The sequence below is a fragment of the Colletotrichum lupini genome, chromosome 1, assembly GCF_023278565.1.
Source record: "Colletotrichum lupini chromosome 1, complete sequence".
Classification (NCBI taxonomy): domain Eukaryota; kingdom Fungi; phylum Ascomycota; class Sordariomycetes; order Glomerellales; family Glomerellaceae; genus Colletotrichum; species Colletotrichum lupini.
In genome coordinates, this window is record NC_064672.1 from 4,891,059 (window position 1) to 4,912,923 (window position 21,865).

Below are 21,865 nucleotides of genomic sequence, written 5' to 3' on the forward strand. Positions count from 1 at the left end.
CGACTGCAGCCTTCAATGGTCTAAAGAGGTGCGGGCAGTCCGGATTCTCATTGCCTCGACCATCGCCCACTCCTGTGTGACTGATGTCAATCCATGGTCTTGAAATTGGTATTGCAACGAATAAAAGTGCAATGAATCTCGTCCAAGTTGGTAGAATAGAGAATCAATTAATACCGTTGTGTTTCAGCATCTAGCAATGGCATCTCTATACCAACAAGAAATATATCCAATGCTCTGAAGTCGTGTACACCTCCCTCAACGAACCGCAATGTCCGTAATCCTCAAGCTCTCGAATCCTCAGGCCTCACATTCTCAACTCCCTCTATCTCCGCGTTAATTGCTCTACTCGCCACCAGACTCCTCAGACCGTGCCCAATCCCCTCTTACCATTCTTTGGTACCTCAAGTGACTTATGCCCAGAACACTTACCCGGACAGAAATGTCTTCGAGGTTACCGCTCCCACTCCGAACTATGTTTCCTGTGCCTGGACGCCCGGGTATTTGCCTCCAGAATTCAGTCACCGAGTGGCTGTTTTACACTCCTGAACCCCTCTACTTGCCGCCATTTTGCTTCATGGACGTGTACATTAGCCAAAAAGACATCGCCGGAGATACATCCTCTCCAAATTATGCTTCCCGGGGTGCGGGAGCATCGTGAACCTCTGTAGCTTCTGCTTCTTCCTGTCTCCTATAAAGTGCCAAGCATTCCTCTGTCTTGTGGTTGTCAGCTTCTCTAGTCTTCATCACACTACAGTTCATCTGGCATACATTCATCAATCCAATTGAACTACAACTCCTCTCATCATATACTCATTACAACCAACAAACACGATGAATCCCCAGGACTACCAGATGAATCCCCAGGACTACCCGGTCACTCACTTCTGGGACGAGGGTCTTAACGACGTCGTGCCTCGTTACTCCCAAGACATTGACATTGATTGGGAGAGCGAGGATATCCAAAACCAATTCAGCGAGATGGTCTCCAGCCTGTCTAATTCGACCTCCCCACAAGGTTTGGACGGAACTGTCACCTCTGGTATCGTCCAAGGCGCCGGAGTATACGCCAATGAATCAGGCCCAGCAGGAGGCATGGACGCCAGCAACAGCGGTGGATTTAACTTCCAAGAGCAAATGCCATATTCAATTGACCCTGCTCTTCTCCCCGCTCCTGTCCCTGTCCCTCCTGGGCCCTTCTTCGCGCCCGAAACTCCCGCCGCCGACAGCATATTCGCTCTGGAATTCGACGAGGATTTCGGCGACGGCAATGTCGTTAGAGACGTCCTCGGCCCAAACAATCAGGACGCAAGAGTCCAGAAAAGAGGAAAGGGCAACGGCAAAGCCAAAGCCCCGCGCAGGCCAAAGGGGGCCACGCCAGACAAGCCTGCTCGCGCCGTCAGGGCCTTCTCCTGCAAGTCGTGCCGCAGGAAGAAGACAAAGTGCGACGGGAGCCCCGGCCACGCCTGTTCCAAGTGCCAAAAGAGCGGAACGGCGTGCGAGATTGACGGGAGAGATGGCCGCACCAGCAAGACCACCATCGACAAGTACGAGAGCCTTCGTGTTGCCCTCAACGCCCATCTCGTCAGGCTCGCTCAGATCTGCCACCACTTCCGTCAGAAGTGTAACGGGCCAGAAGAACTCGGCCAAGTCGCGGCTGGAGCCGCTGCAACTCTTGAAGTTCACCGCAGAAGGGGCATCCCGATCGAGCCCTGGCGAATTCAGGATATCCTGCGTACAAGCGATCCTTCGACGAACCAGCTTCCGGGATACCGAAGTCGCTTGGTACAAGTCGGTCAGCAGGCCAAGCAAATGACGAACACTCTGACCAAGCTCATGGTGATGCTCACGCAACAAGACTACTATCTCTGGTGTGATGGCTGCCGCTTGACCGACGAACTATTCGACAGCAATCCGGATCTCCCCAGTTTCGACGCCAAGATCAACGCTGTGTTCGTTACGGACATGCAGGACTACATCTACAAAGTCCTGGCAGATGAGGTCGATGGGATCATTGCCCAACACCTTTAAGCGAAGGAAGGTATTCGGAACGGGGAGTCTGTGGGTGTGGGGTTCTCTGGTATGAGGACTGGAGAGAGAAAGCCACTCCCAAAAGAGGGGACGGCAGTGACGGCATGAATGCCCGGTGAAAAAAAGGCACCATGCTTTCGGGAGCATTGTCTGGAGTTTGGATTCTCCTTGGATGATATACCCGGTGCAATAAGACACCACAGGTCGGAGGGCGTTAAAAGGAGTTCTGGTCTTGGGTTCTCGCTTGAGTTCCTACATTTCGAGTTAGGCCGATTGGTTTAACTCTACTTCGTTCGTTCGGGTTTATATACTCAATATAAACCCATTAAAAAAATGATCCTCGGTGTACTAACACGCTTTCCCGCTAACACAGGATGAATCCTATCCCCCACTATTGTCCGTCTCCTTGTCGTGAGGTGACTGAGTGTCATAGCTAGCCTCAATCCTATCTATTGTGCTGCTTCTCTTGTTCAGCCGCCCACTTGGCAGATTATTGATTCTCGGAGGCTCAAACATGAGACTTCCCTGACGCCGTGTGAATGACAAGCCTAGCATGTGTCCAGAAGATCTGGCGCGTTCATGCTGCTCGTTATGGCACTGGAGAACTTGTATGAATGAGAGGAGAGAAATGCTTAGGAAAATCGTTCGCAGTGATGAAAAGCAATCAAGAGCGAGAGTGGAGGGCAAGAACAGTTCCAGAGTCATATGAAAAATGAGGCCGCGTACTCCGAAAGCTTGAGGACGAGTAAGAATGGAGATGGTGCAAAGCGCCTACATCCATCTCCTCTCTCCAAGTCAGCTACTACTCGAAGCAGACTTATGGAGTTATTCGCCTTCCTTGGAGAGAATGGTTCACACGAATTATAGCTCGTTGCATCACCAACTGAGACGTCGTAAAACTAGAAGAAAGGGGGCGGATGAACGCCATAACGCTAGTGACTTGGTTTGTACATCTATCATCGTCATCAATACGTGTGAACACTACTTCGGGGCAGGTTGTAGACCGCATCATTCCTGGCCCAAAACTCACCTCGCCTCCCCACAGCCAATGTGTATCAACTTTCTCCATCACATTCATCCAGCCTCATCCAAAAGTCATTCGACATCCAAAACTCTTCACACCAACTCCACTAGACCAAAATCTTAGCCTCACTCTTAGGCCCCCTCTCTCCAAAAATCGTGCTTCCCACCCGAACCTCCCCACTACCCAACTTCACCGCGCCCTCAAAGTCCTCACTCATACCCATACTCAGCTCCAGCTCCCTCTGCAAGCCCAGCTCCTTGACAACCAGATCCCGCTGCTCCTTGAGGCACACAAAGTCCTCGTTCTCGTTCTCGGGCGTCGTCGCCTTGCTCCGCGCGATGGCGCCAATGGTCATCAGGCCGAGCAGCTTGAGCGCGGGCGACTCCTCCTCGACGGCGCGGCAGAGCGCGACCGTATCCGGGCCCGGCTCGGCGCCGGACTTGGACTCCTCTCCCGAGGTGTTGACCTGCACGTGCACGCCGAGCGGCTCCACGGGGCTTTCGCCTGATGAAGAAGAGATGAGCTCCGCGCGCGAGGCGTTGAGGAGCTGGACCTTTTTAAGGGTATCTACGCTGGAGACGCAGAAGAGATTTGGGATCTTGGCTAGCTTCTTTGCATGTGCTATTGGAAAAGCGTCAGCTACCTCAGAACTACGTAGGGGAGGGCGAGGAGCGCATGAGTCTTTGAGGAAACACTTACTTGACTGCAAACCACCGATAAAGTGCCACTGAATACTCCTGGGCAGCATCTCCGCCTTCTGGCCCAGCTCCTGGGCGTAGTTCTCGCCGAAATGCACCTGCGGCGGTGTGGTCTGCTGGTGCAGCGCCAGGATATCGTTGGCTGGCTTCAGCTTTGAGACTGCCACTAACCGAACCTATTGTCACTGAATCAGCATCCATCTCGCACAAAACATACTCCACATCGTTGTGAAGAGAGATTCTCCCTGATTCCCCAACAGCGTTTCCAGGAAGTCTATAGAGTGACGACTCACATTTCGCCCCGCAGCGACGGCGGTCACGCGCTCCTGGACAGACTGAAGCTGCGAAACCAGAGCCTTTGCTCTCGAGGGATCAATCTTCATCTCGGGTTGGGCGTCGGTCATTGCAGGGTTTACCGGGGTCGTCGTATCGATGAGTAAGGGTTTTGTGAATGAGACAGTGAGTGAGGTGAGCCGAGGTACGGAGTTTTGGGCTATGAAAGTTGAGGTGAGGTTGAATTGCAGAGTCATTGAACTTCCAGCGTCTTCGGAGACGGGCCATAGTTGCGCTAACAAATATGGGGCTAACCATCTGCGCAACAGAGTGCGGAGTAATGGAGATGGAGTTAGAGTCTACTCCCCTGTCTTAGACTCATTCAACAACCTTGATTGTCTTTTGTCACTTAGAGGTTTCTTCACTGTCACGAATTTAGCTAACTCGAGTGAACTTTTTGATCTGAATAATCCTTAGAAGAATCCCATTTGAAAGATTGGCTGTTCCTTGGAGTACACTCAGACTGAAGAGCGGCGACGTCAGAGCGTATCTTCGCAGGCGAGATTAGTCAACTTCTAAAATGCATCGCTCTTGTGATGATCAGTGGGAAATGAATTCTGGTGGGATTCTATGATATCTTAGATGATCGCATCCATATTGTCGACAAAAGTCTTCACTTCGCAAACTCAGGGTCAAAATCTGAACGAAAACCCTTGGTCTCCTCAAGTCATTCAATCGTGAGGTTAGACAACTGTCACTCCTTTATACTATACTAGCTGGAGGACAGCTTGGCAGCTTGGCAGCTGGAAAGAATTAAGTTACTATTAGTGACTATGGTATATTGAAACTCTCATTAGTATGCTGCTAACCCCCGCGTCCATTTAGCTCCTCTCACAGATCGTCGCTGCTGTCCTCTTGAAGGTGAAATCCCTGTCCGCACCCATCATGCAAAGAATCACCATGTCTTGCCCTACTATTTCAAGCTCTCTGAGATCCCGAAAGTTCTGATCGGCCCCTTGAGTTCGTCGCCGGCACCTCTTGAGGCTCCCGGACACCAGACAGCTCCGTCCTCGGATTCTGGTACTCGTCCACAGGAGACGGGTACGACGGCGGAGGAGTCTGCCGCCTGCTGATCGGACTCACATTACTAGTCTGATGCGACAGTTGACGCGCCGGCGGCACCACAAACATGTGGTCGCCGGACGAGTTTGGGCTGGCGTATGCCGAATCATGGCGCATCTGCTGGTGTACGACGGGATGGAGCGTCGGCGTGGGATGGCGAGCATGGTTTCCCGTGTTTGCAGCATAGACCGGCCGGTTGCGTCGGCGCAGGAACCAAAAACAGAGAGCCGCTGCAAGCAGAGCTCCGACCGCTGCGGATCCTACCGCGATGCCGGCCACGGCGCCGGTGGAGAGGCTCGATGAGCCCGCTGAAGGGACGACCGACTCTGTCGCTGGCTCGGATGTTGCGTTCGCTTTGACGACGAAGCCGCGACTTTGCAGTGCGTTGCCAATGAAGCCCGCAGGCGCATCAGTCTGAGTGTAATTGCCGGTTGGGTCGATGAGTCTTAGAGCGAAGTTGGGGTTTGTGGCTATGGTCTCCTCCGTGATGCCATCTTTTTCTCCAATGTACCAGGTATAATACCCATTGTTTCTATCATTGGCTTCGCAAGGTTTCAGTTAGTATTGCAAAGTTGAAGCACCTCGCAACATCATCCTTACTGATGAAAGACGCTACAGCTATGCCGGCATCCTGTCCCCAGTGCACTAGACTCAGAGAGATCCATGGCACAGTTGGGACCTCCCATGTGATGTGAACCTTTTGTCCAAGCACGTAAGTGCTGTTGAGATCCGGGACCGTCACACGGCCACCACTTCGGTCAAGTTCAAAACTTGGCGGTTCGGTGAAGTAGGCAGCTTGGACGGGTAGTATCGTGAAAGAAAGTATTCCAAAGAGCGCTCGGCTGAGCGAAAGCTGGCAGAGACACAACATAACGCGAGATGAAGAAAATACCAACAGAACCGAACAGGATCTTCCCAGAGGAAACAAACGCCTCATGATATGCATTTTAACCAACGATTACTGTGCCGTTTGCTCAGGGGGCTTTGGGGCTTTGCGACTCATCTCGAGTCTGCCTTGACTAGGCCTGATTGAGGCATCAATCCTGAGACGCATGTACTATAGCAAGGGTGCTAGAAAGAACGTTGCAATGAAATGAACTCTTCTTAGGCTAATTGAATGGTTGGCAGACACGATGCTGGCTGAGAATAGGTACGCTGTGCCGCTGGGCTACAGCAATACGAACGCGCCAGCCAAGACTTCGTGTAGTCGAGGTCGTGAAGAGTCTGTACAAAGCATATGGTTTGCAAACAGCTGACTCATTTGAAGAATACTACAACGCTCATTACGGATTAGATAAACACATGGGCATGAGAATAGACATTGGGTGGATGAAGCATCGCGATGCCTGGAACATTGAAGATGGCAAGTAGACGAATGAGACAATTTGGCCCCGCCACAAGCTCTAGCCACTTTGTTATCGCTATCGGATAAGGCACGAGCAATGCTTATCTTATCGGCCACATTAGGATCCTTGCTTCACGTAAAGTTACGCGTTCAGAAATTCCAGGGGGGATCGGAGGGTGGGATGACGGGATGTCATTTTGCACGGCATGTTGGTTGGCTGATACCTGCCGTGCTGCTGTTGCCTTCAGGTTCCCCCTTGCTGTGCCTTATGCCGTGTGCCGACCGTGTCTTCGTCAGCTCCCCAATCCCGAGAAAGAGATAGGAAAGGGAAAAAAAGGGATGAAGGAGGAGGAGCACTGAATTGACGACGAACCTTCAACCACGATTGTCGCGTGTTCTTCACCTTTCGCCTCTCACACGGGCAGCTCCCTGGCCCTTTCCGATAACTAAACTTTTTTTCGCCTTTCGCTTAGGGTCAATTCCTCTTCTTCAACCGCTTTTGCACTTTCTTTCCTTATCGTAGTTCCGATCGATTTGATCTCCATCCTCTCATTTATCAAGCCAGGTGTCTGTTCTTCGGCTTGGCTTGGTGTTGGAGCTCCCTGTCCACATGTCATACCCTTGACCTCGACCATTACGAACCGAACCGACTCGACTTGACTCCATCGACCCACGATAACCTCAATTGATCCATCCCACTCGGCCTACGGCCCTTCAAGGCCCCGAATTCCCGAATCCTCATCGTCGATTACGTCTGGCTCGCCCATCATGCCTAAGCAACACATGATATTTGGGCGGCCGCTCCCCCGCATCGGCGCTAGACGCATCTCCTTCCTCCTCGTCAGCATCTCCCTCTTCGCCGTCTTCTCCCTTATCTTCACCCTCCCGAGCGCCATCCTCGCTGGCCCGAGCCTATCAAAGTACACCGACCACAAGTTCTCGATACCCTCAGCCTTGAAGAACCCATTCGGCGCCTCGAGCCGATTGAACCCTTTCAAGTCTCCATCACACCCGCCCCCGCGTCAACAAAATGATACGTACGGCGAGTCCTCCTGGTGGGCGGATTGGAAGTGGCTCTCTGTGCCCTTTTCTTCCTCATTGACCCTCGACGAGGAGCGCTCTCTACTGCCTCCCCTCAAGCCTCGCCCGGCCATCTACTGCTACTACGACACCACCATCAAGAAGGACGCCGCAAGCAAGGATGCCGAGAGCGAGCTCCTTCTCCTTTGGCGCCGCGCATGGTGGGCCCGCGGCTTCAAGCCCATCATCCTTAGTGCTGCTGAGGCTATGAAGAACCCGCTCTACGACGAGCTTCAGCGCAAGGAGATGGACGCTGAACTCAAGACCGACCTGATGCGCTGGCTGGCCTGGGACAACATGCGCGGTGGCTTGCTCGCCTACCACACCACCCTGCCCATGGGCTCCCACGAGGATCCCCTCCTCTCTTACCTTCGCCGTGGCGAGTACCCAGAGCTCACCCGCTGGAACAACTTGAGCAACGGTCTCTTTGCCGGCGGCGAGAAGGAGGTGACAAACGCCATCAAGGCTACCATGGCCGGCTCCAAGCTCAAGGAGGCCAAGGACTTCATCGCTGCTGCCACCGAGGACACCTTCAAGATTGACAACTACCCCAAGGCGATTGCCTACTATGACGTTGCGGTTATCCAGGACAAGTACCCCAAGGTCGGCGAGGCCATCGCCGCAGACCGTGCCGGCGGCCTCAAGGCCCTCAAGAACCTCATCAACGGCCACCTGCACACGACTTGGCAGAACGTCTTCTCAGATGGCATAGCCGTCCTCAAGCCTCTGCCTCAACACATGACAAACCTGATCAAGAACGCCTGGGACCTCGCCGGCGACCTCTCCACGTGCCCCGACTCGCCCATGCCGTCCTCCTGTCCGCCCAACAACCCCAAGTGCAAGCCCTGCGTCCCCGCGCAACCCATGCACGTCTCGACCCCTCCCCGCTACCGCAACACCTCGACCCTCTACACCATCGGCACCGTGCCGCACCCCTACACCACCGCCCTCCTCGCCAACCTCCAGGACACGATCGAGATCCCCTGGCTCCGCCGCAAATCCGAGCGCGATGCCTGGCTCGGTGCCGTAACCACGGAGCTCCTTGGCGTCGGCATCGGCAGCGCCCCGCGGGTCCTCAAGTTCAAGGAGGCCGTCGCCGGCGAGTTCGCGACCGCCCACTCCCTCTGGCTCACGGCCGAAAAGGACCTCCCCAAGGACCTCGACTGGCACTTTGGCTTCGCCATCCCCCACAACGCCACGGACGGCACATCGCAGACCCCCGTCCCCGGCCCCGAGCGCCGCCCGCAGCCCAAGCACGACCCCGCCGACGGACCCATCCCGACCGCCGAGGAGCTAGACAAGGAGAAGCCCCTGCTCAAGAGAGCCCGCGATATGGGCAAGACCAAGGACGCGCGCGAGCTTTCTATCCGTGGGGCCGTCGAGGCGTGGAACCTGGCGGACACCGAGTCGTGGAAGTTTGCGCGTGCGTTCCTGGCTCGTCGTATCGTCGAGCGCAAGGAGTGGGAGGAGAACGAGAGCCAGTACGTCGGCGGCGTCGGTACCGAGAAGGGACGCCGTACGAGTTGGGGTGATCGCTGGATGGATAAGGATAAGAAGCAGTAAGGACGGATGACGTCTTCACGGGAAGGGTCAAAAACAGAAACAAAAAGTGGTGGTTCTACCTGAGAGAAAACTGCTACTCGGATTGTTGTAGTATACAACGCCGTGGGAATCGGCGTGTGACACTATGTATGACTGTATTCGCGGTGTACTTTTTTCCCTAACGAGTTGTACTGGTCTGGTATGAGGGCATTTGGAGTTTTAGAGAATTATGTTCGTTCCCGTGTAGAGTCCAGAATCAAAGAAATATGATAAAAAAAAGCAAGCAAAAGATCATGGGAAATGGCCAAATGGTGTTTGCTTCGACATTTGTGACATTCGCGGTCATCAAGACATTTGGTTGTAGGAATGATATTTATAACGGCTACCTCACCATGTCTTCCACCAACACCCTCTGTTTTTTCTTGTCCCCCATACTAATTTCTACGATTCTCAACTCCGCCATCTCATTTCATCTTCAGGTTCCAATCCGAACCTCTCATTTGCATCGTAGTTGCACTTAGAAGAAAAAGCGAGATGTTGAATATCGCATGAAAAAGGTAGGAAAAATCAACGCAAAGAAGAGAGTGCGAAGAAGACAAGTTGAGTTGTCCCTCCTACACGTCACGGGCCAAGCCAAAGCCGCCCCCCCATCACCGTTTTGATTTCAAGGAAAACCCATACGGACGGATGGATGGAATGCAAAGAGAACGAGAGCCCGATCCCTTTACGCAGAGCGCGTGTCGCCGCCCAACTCGCCGCCCAACTCCCTAGCACTAGCGCCGTTACGACCAGCCTTGGAACCATTGACGCCGTTCTTGGCCGTCTGCTGATGCTGTTGCTGCTGGGTTCCGTTGCTGTTGCCGGTGGTGGACTCGGTGTAGCTCCTCAGGGCAGAGCGGGCTGCCTCGACGACGCGCTCGGCGGCCTTCAGGGCATCTCTCAGCGCCTGGGCCGTGGGGTCGTCGTTCTCAGAGCGAGCCCCTGAGTCGCGCTCCTCAAGGAGCTCGCGGATGTGGCCGTTGAGCCAGAGACCCTCCAGCTGGGCGCGGGACATGTCGCGTGCGCCGCCGATCTTGCCACGGCACGAGGGGGTGCCGCAGAAGCAATCGAACGGCTGGGCCATGTGCCATTCCGTGGAGGGGTAGAAGAACTGGGTGACACACGACGTTAATGGATGCTTTTCCCGATTGCTCTCTCCAAGTCTCAGAGACAGTAGAACCCCCCCGGGCCCAAAGGTTGCCCGGAGTCAGTGGGTGAAATGTGACAACTCACCGTCAGTTCATCGCCGGGCTGAAGTCCTTTCGGCCCAGCCAGAACATTAAAGTTGCCCGTGTCAAAAATCTATTAATAGTACCTGTCAATCTCACGTCTTCCAGGATGTCCCTGTCCCCCCCGACCCGGGGTAGGTTCTAGGGGAACTTAGAAGTAGACATTTGTGCTTTCTTAGCGGCGTGACTAACAAGAGACGGTTCGCACGAGTGGTTAATGTACAGCAAGTCACTGTTGAGGTTCAAGTGCTTAGCCTTGCCGCACTGAACAGTGGCATAGGTTGGCTCGTCGGCCAGATCGCACGGTGGGAAGGACATTTTTGCGTAAACTGCAAAAGGCGGCAGAGAGACCTTAGAGAAGCTCTTGGTGAGGAACTCTGTCTCGCTCGCCTTGACGATATCCTGGATGTCCGGGTGGGACGGCTGGGTCCAATGGGGCGTAAGTGGTGCCATTGTAAGAATTTCCGGGTCGAGGTTGGCGGTGTCGCGGTCGTCGTCGTCGTCTCGTCTAAATCCTGGAACGGGTTGTGGTTGGACTCTTTCCTTTTTCGCTGGGTCAGCTTGCTGTCACATGTTGAAATTGGAAGGGAGTTAGACTAACGTGGGGCAGGATTCGAATTGTGAGAATTGAACAGGAAATGAGAAAGGGTCTTTCGTTAGAGTTGATGTTTAGTACAGATAATACAGGCAAAGGGGTTTGGTATTTGAAAAGTATGGATGGAAGACGGGAGAGAGGTTGGAGAAGAGGAAGACCAGAGTTCAGGCCGAAGTGACCATACGGAATACCCTCATCTCTTGTACAAGAGGAGGGGTAAACCATCTGACATCAACATGTGCCGAGCTGTTCCACGGGTGTCCTAGGTTGTCCAAGATTGTCCAAGGTTTCACAGGCGGCAGTCTAGCTGGTGTAGCCAGTCGGGGAGCTCAATTGTCTCTGGATCGCTCATATCGTCGCCCGCCTCACATGCATTTCCTCTTGTGCATTCCAATTGCGGGGGGCCGTCGTTCCGCAATGCTCCTGCAGGCAAGGGTTGCGGGGCAATGGGTGGACGATGAGAGAAGCCAATTCAGCAAGTGCATATTCATAGGTAACACTTGTGGAATCCCGTCCAAACAGTGCAGGTCGTCCCCGGCGCCCGTCCGGTTGTTGCGGTAAAAGAGAGGCTCATCCACCGCCTGACCAATGGCTGGAGGTTCGCCGACGAATCCGGTCAAAGACGGTCCATCCTGAGCCCCTGACGGTGCAGAAAGAATGCGGAATGCATGGATCGGCTAGTCTACGACTAGTCTAGCTGCAAGTCATGATACAGGGCCGGTACGGGGTGGCTTGGAGGATTGGGGGTTGACCGTTCGTCTCTCCCTCCCAACTCTGCATGATGAGGTTGAGGGTGCCACGGGTGCTCCGAGTACCCCTCATTTGCGCGACTCTGCCCCTCTTTTGACAGACAAGTCGACAACTTTCTGGCGAAAACAAGTCCACACTCTGTCACTCTGGGAATCTTCGAACGGGTTCCAGTGTGGGGGTTTGGGGGGGTTTTTTCGTTCCGGCCTGCCACAGCCGGTCCAGCCCCTATTATTGTCCTCCTTGTTCCTCGGTGCTTTCGCCCGATGACTGAGGCTGAAGCGTGGGCATCGTCGATGGGTGAGTTGAGGTACGCAATGCGGCGTTCCGCACGCTGTACACCAGAACCCAGCAATTATATGGATACATGTTTGTTCCCGCAGATTTGTTGTTTTGTGCTCTAGGAACGCTGAACCCAAGTCGCCGTAAATTTGGCTGTAACATCTTATTTGTGTAGATCTGGGCTGTTTTTGACTTTGTCTGACCGTTGATGTCACTCCCGCATGTCCGTTCGTTTACTGCAGTCTTCTGGTCTTGGGTGTCTCTAGTCCCCCAATAACAATACAAGCTTTTGAGAGTGTCCGATCCTGTCCAGTCGACATCGTGTTCTCACCGGTGGGAAAGCTCCGTGGGGAGCAGTTTGGCGGTGCAAGGAGCGCGGCTTCGAAGTCTCAGCTCAAGCTGTAGTGGCCTTCTTGATTCCCTATTTGCTGTCGACAATGGTCTCAATTCTCTCGGCAATGGTTCCAATGGCATTGATTAGGATGCTTTTCAACTGCGGCTTTGTAAGCAATCTCGATGGATTAAAGGCCCATACCAGGGATTAAACGCCAAACACATACGACGGTTGCAAACGTCCGTTGCACGGGCCGTCCTGACATCCCGCGCTCGCATGCTTCAATGGCACGGCCGCTTATTGTTGATCAGCCACAATCATCAGACCGCAGCTTGTTTTTCTCCAAATTGGGCTGATGTCATGCAGAAGAGGAGCTCTTCTTGTGCCACAGATCAGATGGTGTGATCGGTTCTTAGGCTGCAATAGGAAATTTCACATTCCTGAAGATGCACAGAGATGAAGGCGGGACGTGACAGCCATGATCGGGAGGCCTGCGACGCTCACGGGCGGCCTGTGGCCGGGCCTAGCTACCGGGACGGGGCCGCGGGTTGTGGCTCTCGGACCAACTTCCGGATGCAAGACCCGCCGCATCGGTTCTGGTCCTACTACAGCAAGGGACACGCGATATTCCACCCTTTGCTTTACACAACGCAACCCCAAACGAGTCTCGAACAAAGGGTGGCCCCAGTCCTATCTTGCTTCCTCCAAACCTCAAGCTGTGTGAGCCCATGTCTTCTTGTTGAGGTAGTTGTCATCCATTCCACGGGCCGCACAGTCCCAGCTAGGACCCCTGTCACCGTTTTCACGACCCTGTCGTTTCAGGACGCAAAAGCTTGGTGACAAGCTCCAGTCGAGGGGCAGCGATGGCGACCAAGAAGGCTCAGCGTTGCGGGAAACAACCTGTCAAAGCCGTACAATCCTGACCAATGTCCGGAACTGCCCTCCGTTCTTCGAGACCTTCCCTGTCGAAGCCCAATGTGCGAGGACCCCGCACAAGTCGATCTGCCGCTCACCGAACGAACCCAACCAACTTTGACGGCTAGGCCGGGACGTGTTCCCTGAATGCCCTTGTTGAGCAGGAATCTTACCTACCTGCGTGTCGCTGGCGATAGGAGGACTACGGAGATAGCACACGCGCAGCCTCAATACGCGGCAACACTCACGCCGACACGCCACCCGGACTGCTCTGAATATCTTGTGTTCCGCTGTCTCCCAATATTCGGTCTCGTGTTTTGTCATCGTCGTCAGCTGGACGGGCCAAGCAGGGTTTGTATCCCTGCCCCTGCCCATGATTTTCCGTGATAATTCCCTGGTATATAAAAAGAAAGTGTGACAGAGGAGAGCCTGTGCGCCATCGGTAGACTTCAGGACGGGCCTGTCATATCGGCAGAACACTGAGGGGCATCTTGGGAGGCGCCCGTTGCCGCCGCCCGTTGATGTACGTTCTTCTCGTTCTTCCTCCCGTTGATCAAACTATCAAGGGGTTTCATTGCTCAAAGCCACGTGCTCCCCCTTCGGCAAACACTCCTATAGGAGAACCAAGACCATGTAATCATGTCCCTGTCTTTGAGTCACCTGGGAGGTCCTCGAATGGGCTTGCGTGCTCCGCACCCAACCCATCCCGCCGCTCGAGCGCCTTGGGCTCATGAGGGTGGGGCGGGGTGGTAGGTATAGCAAGGCGAGGCAGGCCCCGAAGGAAGCTTTTCGAAAAGATGTAAATTGTCGGGCGTCCGTCCGTTTTCTTGAGTCCTCTCTAGCTCGTCTCTGTCATTATGATCATTCAGGTTTCGTCCCTCTGAACTGCCGACAGTACCATCCTAATTTAAATTCATTGCCTCGTTTGGCCAGCCCTACTCTTCTAGACACACGTTAGCATTCTGACAACGGTACGAATTGATCGGAAACTCTGAGCAAGAGGACTGTACCATCCTATCCAAAACATCGACATAAAGATGCGATCGACTTGGAGTATTTCTCTCATGGAAGAGAACAACAAGCCCCATCCCAAGCCTCAGCCTGACCCTCCAGTACCTGTCCCCGATAACCCAGATGACCGGCGGCGATCCTGAATCTAGAACGACATCCAAACTTTGGATATCAAGGTCGAATATTCAGACACCTTCACTCGTATGAATGATCAGCTCCTGTCTCAACATTCTGGTAGACGACAGTAGTTGTACATAGTCGCTGAGGATTTCAGCAACGAGTGCCTTGGAGCGAAAAGGATGGGGACAGTTCCTTCGTCAATCCACCGTCCAAACAGCCTCACAAATTCATCTTGGCGCTCTGATTTGATGATCGATTGGACCGCGCGGTTTTCCTTTTCCCGTAGAAAGGGTACCACGGACCTCCATTAGGAGCTTCAGTGGTGGACATCAAGCTCTCTATAGCATCGCAAAACCGTTTCAGATGCTTCAGATTGGGAGGGTCATCGATAGAAATGCGGAATGGCAGCGGAGGAGGCTCATTGGAGTCGCGACCGTTTCCTTGGAATGGAGGTTTGGCAGGTTCTTGGGCCTCTGGGGGTGTTGAAGCTTGGCTTCTCTTCCCACATCGAGAATGTCAGCCAATGTTGTAAAATGTCACCGGATATGGATAGCAGTCTCTTTTGTCCTGGGAATTGAAGGAGCGATGTTCAGCTTTAATGGATCAAATGGTTTGGGAGAATTGGGAAGGTGGTAGGAGAGAAAACACGAAGGTACCTTGCCTTAGGCTCGCACATACGATAGGAACCGAGAAGGACAGTGCTGTGTCCCAAAGCAACGTTGTAATACAATGACACTTGTAGCTTCCTCACGTCCACACTTTTGTGCACTGCACGGAACCTACTTCATAGGCACTCATTCTCCGTGATCCATACTGCTCAGGAACTGCCTTTGACTTGGGCTTGCCGTCAACATACCTTACTCAGTACACTACAGAACAACAAAGAATATTCTACTGACCAGGCAGGAAGTCATTGTGGAAGGCCATAATAATGAAAGAGTGGTGAATGGTTTAGGCAAAACCACTGGGCTAATGAAAGATACGAATAATGCATGAGTGCAGTCTTCAAGATGAGAAATGGGCATCGCCTAAGAGAAAGATATAACACCTGGTTTTCATACCTTATACGATGGGACACGAGGGATTTCGCATCCTCACTCCATCCTTATATGAGTTATTGCCGACAAGTACTTGTGGTCTGTGTTATGTGAACTTCACATCTACAAGTTGCCCATGCGAAGGTTTGGCATGTATTGAAGTTCCCTGAAAGAGCGTTGTTCAGTCTTACATGCTCACAGATGAGTGAAATTGCTGGTCTTGCAGTCTGTACTTCCATCTTCCACCAGAAGCATCATTACATCTGGAGGGAATTCCTTCCTCAGGTATACCATTTGCTGAGAGGCAAAGCCTTTTCGCACCTTCCTGCACATCACCACGCACCTAAGTGACCGCCTTCCCTCCAACTCACCACTTCTAGACCACTATCTTGCCTAGAACTTGCCTGTCGAAAATTTCTCTCCGCCTTCCAATAAGTGACCAAACCGGCCCAGGACCTTTCCTTCTCCCCAACATTTCACTTTGCTTCTCTTCTCTCCCCACAACATCACTCGGTCGATCCTCGATCCTCCCTCTGTCATACCACACGATCCAAGCTCACCATCGCCAACCCAGCTTCACTTTGCTCTGGCGCCCAACTTTTGGAAGTCTACCGATTCATCTCCAACTCCAACCCTTTGTGCAGCACTCGTTTCTGTCGGGTTGGTCGTGCTGAAACCACCCAGCAGATTCTAATATTGCATATCAGCCCTCACAAAGCTTGCCGACCGGCGATTTCGCCCCGTTGACTCTGGTAAGTTTTTTCGTTCACGTCACTGTTCCTGTTTCTCGGTTTCAGACGATTTCTCTTTTCAAATTTTCTATTGCCCAGACGAGCGAGATTGACGCAATCACGAACTGCCCTATCACTGCCGACCAACCACTTTCCGAATGCTGTTCATCATCACTTTGAGAAGCGATTCACACAAAATACCTGGAGTTCAGAATCAGCGCTTACGGGGAGTTGAGCAGTGTCAAGCAATTTTCTTACACCTGGCTGCGTCGTTTCCCGCGTCCAATCGGCGCCTGGCTAATCGTATGTCGATAGTGAACGACCTCACTTGCTCCAAGCTCCTAGTCTCCTTGACATGCTTGTGGAGACCAATTCGATGGAATCGAAACATTACAGCATCAGCCAGCTCTTGGCCATCCGTGGCACCAAGCTGCAATGCTTGCTCGAGCAGAGGCTGCTTGAGAATGCCAAAGAGAACCCTATCTTGAGTGCGCTATCCTCACCTTTCCGGCCTTCCAGGCCCATGACACTGCTAACCTCTTCCACAGCAGGCATCATTCGTCACAAGCGACCCCTTCCCCACCAGAGAGCTCCTCTAGTCTCTCGTGCCAACATGGAGGTCAGACAGTCCTCTTCCGGTGACTCGGAGTATCAAGCACCGGCCAAGCTTCAGGCACCTCAAGTCACTGCTCAGCTCCGTGACAAACCTGTTCGTACACTTCGTCATGTCACTGCAGACGTCAGTCAGCTTGATGGACCCGCCGGTCGACAGCTCGATGGACAAGATGCTGAGCCCGAACTCCAGCCTGAAGTGCCTTCTCAGCGACCTGTTCTCCCTGACCAGAAGCGCAAGGGTTTTGAGCAGTTCTACGAAGCCGTCCGATCTCCCACTCACGTCCGCGTCACTGCCGGAGGCAGAATTGTCCCCAATACCCTGGATAGTTCCCACTCTTCTCCTACCGGAAAGAGCAGCAGAGAGAGAACCAGTATGGACATCAATGGTGTACAGCCTTCCTTGGGACAAGCCTTCAACAGCCAGTTCATGCCAGGACCCCCCCTGATGGGCCCTGTTCATCCGGCCATGCAAACTACCTTCCCAATGATGGCACCAAGCCCGAACCCCATGGTCTCTTTCAGCGGATTTGCGATGCCCCCTTTCAGCGTTGCCCAGGCTCCGGCGCAAGCACAGTTTGCCCCTCTGAATAGCGGCATGATTCCTGTCGGCAATACGAATGAGAAGAAAGATCAGAACTGCGGCGTCGTCCCCAACACTGGAGCTATGCCCATGCCTCCATTTGGTGGACAATGGTTCCTCCCACCTCATCCAATGATGCCGATGGGTATGCAATACGCTAGTGGTCCAACGTACTCTGGAGCTCCAATGATGCCCATGGCGTTTGGTCCAATGGGCCAGCCGATGGGCCAAACGATGGGCCAGCCCATGATGTATCAGCAACCTCCTCAGCCTATGCCTACGGTAGGCGCCAGGTCCTTCACCCCCAATGCGCCGGTCGAGAGTTGCCCAGTTTCATCCATTCGACCTAGCATCATCACCAAGAACCAGCTTGCAGGCCTGCGGTCCAGTCTCAAGAAAGCAGAGGCCCAGTTGGCTTACAATCGCCACCAGATCGATGAGAAGCATATGGAAGAGTACGCCCGTCAGCTTCGTTCCGACATCGAGCACTTCGAGATCAAGCTCAAGGGTGAACTCGCACTCGAGGACAGCACTCTTTCTCAGCGCAGCGACGCAAAGGACGCCAGTGAGGTTAAGACATCGAAGGAGTCAAAGCCGGCCGCTGCCGAGTCTCGGAAGACGCTCATGTCTGACTCTTCAGGCGATGCAGATACCAAGAACGACCCAGCTTACATCACTCGTTCGAATGTGACCGAGATGCCCAAGAACCCTCGCCATCGTAAGAGAGACAAGCTCAAGCTTGCCGTGGACACTTCGGCGGCGTCTGCTCCATACATCAATTCCACCGTATTCGCGACCATCTCACCTGTTCCCTTCGACCCTAAGGGACATCATCAGACCAGAGAATTCGACTCACTCCACTTCCGTAAACAATCTACCGGTCTTCCTGTCTCTGCTGCTTTGGCGCCGGTTTTCCAGCCTCGCTCTGACCTTCGCCGTTCTAACGAGAACACTCCTCCTGTCTCGGCTGTGCCCAAGGCAGACAAGGAGGCTGGCGACAATGTTTTCCGTGGTATCCTGCCGAGAAACAAGGAAGAGTCTGATCGTCTCTTCTCAGGCGCCCCTCTCACGCCCGGTCTTGACGAGAAATTCGAGAGGATTATTCGTGAGAATCCTGAGTTGACAAGGGCGTACCTGGTTGGCCAGGTGCCTTTCGGCATGGATCCCAGTCCTGATATCAAAGATTACGTCTACCACCGCCCTCTCAACCAGGAGGAGGAGATGGCCAAGCATCTCTTCTGGAGCAATGCACCTGCACACCTTCGAGTCAACTTCCCCTTCTTCGACGGTAGGAGCTTCTATTTGCCGTCGCCCGAGAAGCCACCTAATCGCGAAGTCAGCGATGGACGCTCAGCTGCACGGCTCGAGGAAAAGTATCGCCGCGCGATCAAGGGGGACAAGAATCCTTTTGCCGCCTTGGAGAGACTGACCGGCCCAAACATGGAGCAAGCAGTGAAGGAGCTGAAGAGAGACACCAAGTCAGACAACATCACCTCGCCCATGAAGCGCCGCAACAAGTCTCGCCCTGTTGCCCACTTCAACAGCCAAGGCCTTGACAAATCGAAGGACAGCACGATCTCGTCGGACAACGCCATCGAGTCCGACTCCGAGAGAGCCTACTTCAACTCGTGGTCAGTTGCAACCTCCACCAAGCTTCATGCATCATACTTACTAACTTGACAGCAGCGTTCGTACTTGGTCGGAGAAAGTCACCGCGTCTGCGACTGCTCTTCCGGGAGCTGTCACTTCGGAGAATGCCCAAGGCTATCTTCCCCAGTATGCCATCGGCCATGCCGCAGCCTCCTTGTCGCCCGCCATCGCCAACACTGCAAACCAGTCTACCCGCCTGTCACCTTCCAAGCTGAATGACAACGGCAAACTAGATGCTGGTCAGAGCTTGCTTGTCGCATCGGCTGATGGTCGCGTTGAGAATCAACCTCCCGGCCTTTCCATTGTGAGTAAAGTCCACTGACTGGGCTCGTAATGGTGGTAAAGCTGACTGAATAACTCTAGCGAATCAAGTGAAGCATCTCGGCCACAACGCCATTGGCATCTTCTTACTCTACTATGGTTACGAAAACGCGTTTTAAACACTTGTACGGATTATTTTGAGACACTCAGTGCTATGGCGGCTTCCAATATCAAGGCATCGATTCCGAGTATTCAGGAGCCGTCGGCGTCATGTTTTGAGAAAGTGATTCTCAATACACAGCTTGTGCAACTCGGCCTTGGTACAGTACTCTCTAAAAGGAAGGTGGAGGATTGATTGCATGGTTCATGAAGACCGAATTAGTCAGGTTATGTTAGCATTAATGACCCCAGTTCACACACGGTTCACACACTGTTTTTCACATTAGTGAGGTGACATTTCGATGTGTTTTAGTCATGTGTGATGCTTAAACATTCTTGATATATTGAGAAACTGCTAACTGAGCATAAAAAGCTGAACAGGAGATATCATGTATCTCACCATCAAATTCCCAGCCTCATGGACAAAGCTCAGTGAAAATCTTCGGGCGAGTGGAGAGGCGGTGATTCCACCTCTTCCGGGGGTTACTCTTCGCCAGTCGTATACCTCGAAAACCATGGATTTGTAGTTAACGCGGAGATATCCTAGCGGGATTTATAGAGTCACATGTGCGACCTACCGTTGAAGAACGTTCCAAATTCATGTAGGGGAACTCATGTTCTTGCCAGTCAACAGCAACAAATAGGTTAGCATGGTCACGGGGTGATGTAGCAAGAGACATCACCGCCTCCCTAGGGCGGAAGGGGACGGTGGTGGCTTCGGGAGGACCTCCCATGGAGCATCTCACGGGTTTGAAGACGTGAGGTGGCCATTGAGAAAACGAAATTTCTCGATTTCATTTTCTAGAACTTTTTGTTGCCTTTTTAGCCTTGTTTCCCTCGTGCTTTTCTTTTCCCTTTCCAGGCAAAATGTGGTTATCTGCCGTTGCCAAAACGCGTCAATAGGTCCTGTCGTGAAAAACGCCGTCGAAGATGTGGATATCGTTGTCATGTCCCGCCGCCGCCGTTTTATTGAAGATTGTACCGGTTCCCTTGAACTGCCGCTTTTGGATGTTTGGTCGTTTAGCTCCTCCAACCCGTCGTGAGTGAAGGCTCGATTGTTGTAATCAAGCCCCCGTCACTTGAGAAGGAGAAGGAAGTCATTGATTCATGACGATTGAGACCGAAGAGAGTGAGGAAGAGATTTAGGCGGTAGCCTTGGACTTGACGCGGAGCTCGCGGCCGATCTTGGTGCGCTCAAGGATGGACTCGCGGTCCTTGTCGAGCTTGAGCTTGTTGATGACGACGTTGGAGGGGTGGATGCCGAGGGGGACGGACTGGCCGGAGGTCTTCTCGCGGGTGACGCGCTCGACGTGGATGACGTACTTGAGGCGGTAGACGGAGGTGACCTTGCCCTCGCGGCCCTTGTTGGCGCCACGGACGATGGTGACCTCGTCGTCCTTGCGGACGGGGATGGAGCGGACCTTTTGGGGTGTTAGAACAAAAGAGTCCCGGGTAGGATTGAAAACCGTTATGAGTCAAGACATACGTTGTACTTCTCGCGGAGCTCCTTGGAGAGAGGGGCGCTCATGATGACACGACGGGTGCTGGAGGGGGCACCGAAGTGAGCCGCGCGCGACTTGCGGCGGGAGGAGGAGATGTCTGTTTCGCAGCAAAGTCAGTAAACCGTCTCAATTACCATCATCAGAAACGTTAAGAAGAACACTCACTCTGGTTAACCTTGGTCATCTTGGCTGCGTTAGTACAAACGTCGTTTGGTTGGAAAGGGAATTTCGGTGAGGTTGGGCGTCGCAGAGAAAAGTCGAGCAAGTAGAAGCACGTCCAGCGAAAAAAAAGTTTTGGCAGGATGGGGTGGTTCGGCCGTTGTGGGCTGCAAATTGGAGAGACCCACGTGACTTAGGTCTTGGTTGAAAAAATTACACTGGTGAGGTGGTCCTAGCTCCTGCCGGGCTGCAGGAGAGGAAAAAGTTCAAAGGCCGGGCGGACTTGGAGCTCAATCGGCCGAGACCGGGATTCCGCGGTGTTGCTGATAAGATAAGGCGCATCTCTGAGGAGCCGTGAGAGATATCTTCCGCGATGCTCAAGGTAAGGTAGGGGGAAATTGCGTAGAAGGTTTGCAACAAAAGCAAAAGGCATCGGCAGGCCCGAAAAGACATAATTTGACGATGTTACACGTGGTCAGAAATGGGGGCTTTCAAGTACTCAAGCTTCCTGTTACTTTCCCTCCAACTGATGACCATAGTGAACAAATCTGGGAGTACCTATATCTCTAGCCCAGGCATCAAGAACCATTGTCTCTTGTTCTAGACTAATGCCAGGCCGTTCTAGTGCGGAATTGAGGCATTGATACTTCCCCCTTTTTATCTCATGTGAGGTAGTGAGCGAGGTTTCTCTGAATAGGTACCTCACTCACTAAACATTATTCTGTACAGATACTTCTTCATCACCAGGTGACAGTAGCGAGCCAGTGAAGAATGAACAATGTACAAT

The 21,865-nt window shown here is 53.1% G+C and overlaps 7 protein-coding genes across 7 annotated transcripts; 4 read left to right on the forward strand and 3 right to left on the reverse strand.

Moving 5' to 3' along the window:
• Positions 1 to 831: 831 nt before the first annotated feature.
• Positions 832 to 2,028, forward strand: CLUP02_01467 (uncharacterized protein; the record flags this gene model as incomplete). Its single annotated transcript, XM_049280507.1, has 1 exon — positions 832 to 2,028. One exon carries the CDS (start codon positions 832 to 834, stop codon positions 2,026 to 2,028), a length of 1,197 nt encoding a protein of 398 aa, XP_049136464.1.
• A 381-nt stretch (positions 2,029 to 2,409) lies between these two features.
• CLUP02_01468 (YggS family pyridoxal phosphate enzyme) lies at positions 2,410 to 7,125 on the reverse strand (the record flags this gene model as incomplete). The annotated part of the gene is made up of 17 exons (XM_049280508.1): positions 2,410 to 2,799; positions 2,909 to 3,111; positions 3,182 to 3,673; positions 3,752 to 3,926; positions 4,044 to 4,341; positions 4,478 to 4,573; positions 4,701 to 4,744; positions 4,809 to 4,818; positions 4,919 to 4,953; positions 5,059 to 5,687; positions 5,746 to 5,987; positions 6,108 to 6,202; positions 6,276 to 6,369; positions 6,433 to 6,548; positions 6,637 to 6,745; positions 6,848 to 6,902; positions 6,996 to 7,125. 17 exons carry the CDS (start codon positions 7,123 to 7,125, stop codon positions 2,410 to 2,412), a joined length of 3,213 nt encoding a protein of 1,070 aa, XP_049136465.1.
• A 133-nt stretch (positions 7,126 to 7,258) lies between these two features.
• Positions 7,259 to 9,133, forward strand: CLUP02_01469 (uncharacterized protein; the record flags this gene model as incomplete). The annotated part of the gene is made up of 1 exon (XM_049280509.1): positions 7,259 to 9,133. One exon carries the CDS (start codon positions 7,259 to 7,261, stop codon positions 9,131 to 9,133), a length of 1,875 nt encoding a protein of 624 aa, XP_049136466.1.
• A 703-nt stretch (positions 9,134 to 9,836) lies between these two features.
• Positions 9,837 to 10,944, reverse strand: CLUP02_01470 (uncharacterized protein; the record flags this gene model as incomplete). The annotated part of the gene is made up of 3 exons (XM_049280510.1): positions 9,837 to 10,262; positions 10,385 to 10,453; positions 10,573 to 10,944. Coding segments are annotated over 3 exons (867 nt in total), but the record flags the coding sequence as incomplete, so codon positions are not given.
• A 1,281-nt stretch (positions 10,945 to 12,225) lies between these two features.
• CLUP02_01471 (uncharacterized protein) lies at positions 12,226 to 14,407 on the forward strand (the record flags this gene model as incomplete). The annotated part of the gene is made up of 9 exons (XM_049280511.1): positions 12,226 to 12,260; positions 12,318 to 12,507; positions 12,663 to 12,739; positions 12,801 to 13,058; positions 13,161 to 13,334; positions 13,418 to 13,604; positions 13,700 to 13,841; positions 13,910 to 14,147; positions 14,254 to 14,407. The coding sequence occupies 9 exons, from the start codon at positions 12,226 to 12,228 to the stop codon at positions 14,405 to 14,407; spliced, it is 1,455 nt and encodes a 484-aa protein (XP_049136468.1).
• Positions 14,408 to 16,507: 2,100 nt separating this feature from the next.
• On the forward strand, positions 16,508 to 19,437 carry CLUP02_01472 (uncharacterized protein; the record flags this gene model as incomplete). Its single annotated transcript, XM_049280512.1, has 4 exons — positions 16,508 to 16,640; positions 16,704 to 18,978; positions 19,034 to 19,301; positions 19,375 to 19,437. The coding sequence occupies 4 exons, from the start codon at positions 16,508 to 16,510 to the stop codon at positions 19,435 to 19,437; spliced, it is 2,739 nt and encodes a 912-aa protein (XP_049136469.1).
• A 1,122-nt stretch (positions 19,438 to 20,559) lies between these two features.
• CLUP02_01473 (ribosomal protein L24) lies at positions 20,560 to 21,103 on the reverse strand (the record flags this gene model as incomplete). Its single annotated transcript, XM_049280513.1, has 3 exons — positions 20,560 to 20,838; positions 20,904 to 21,016; positions 21,085 to 21,103. The coding sequence occupies 3 exons, from the start codon at positions 21,101 to 21,103 to the stop codon at positions 20,560 to 20,562; spliced, it is 411 nt and encodes a 136-aa protein (XP_049136470.1).
• Between the last annotated feature and the right edge of the window lie 762 nt (positions 21,104 to 21,865).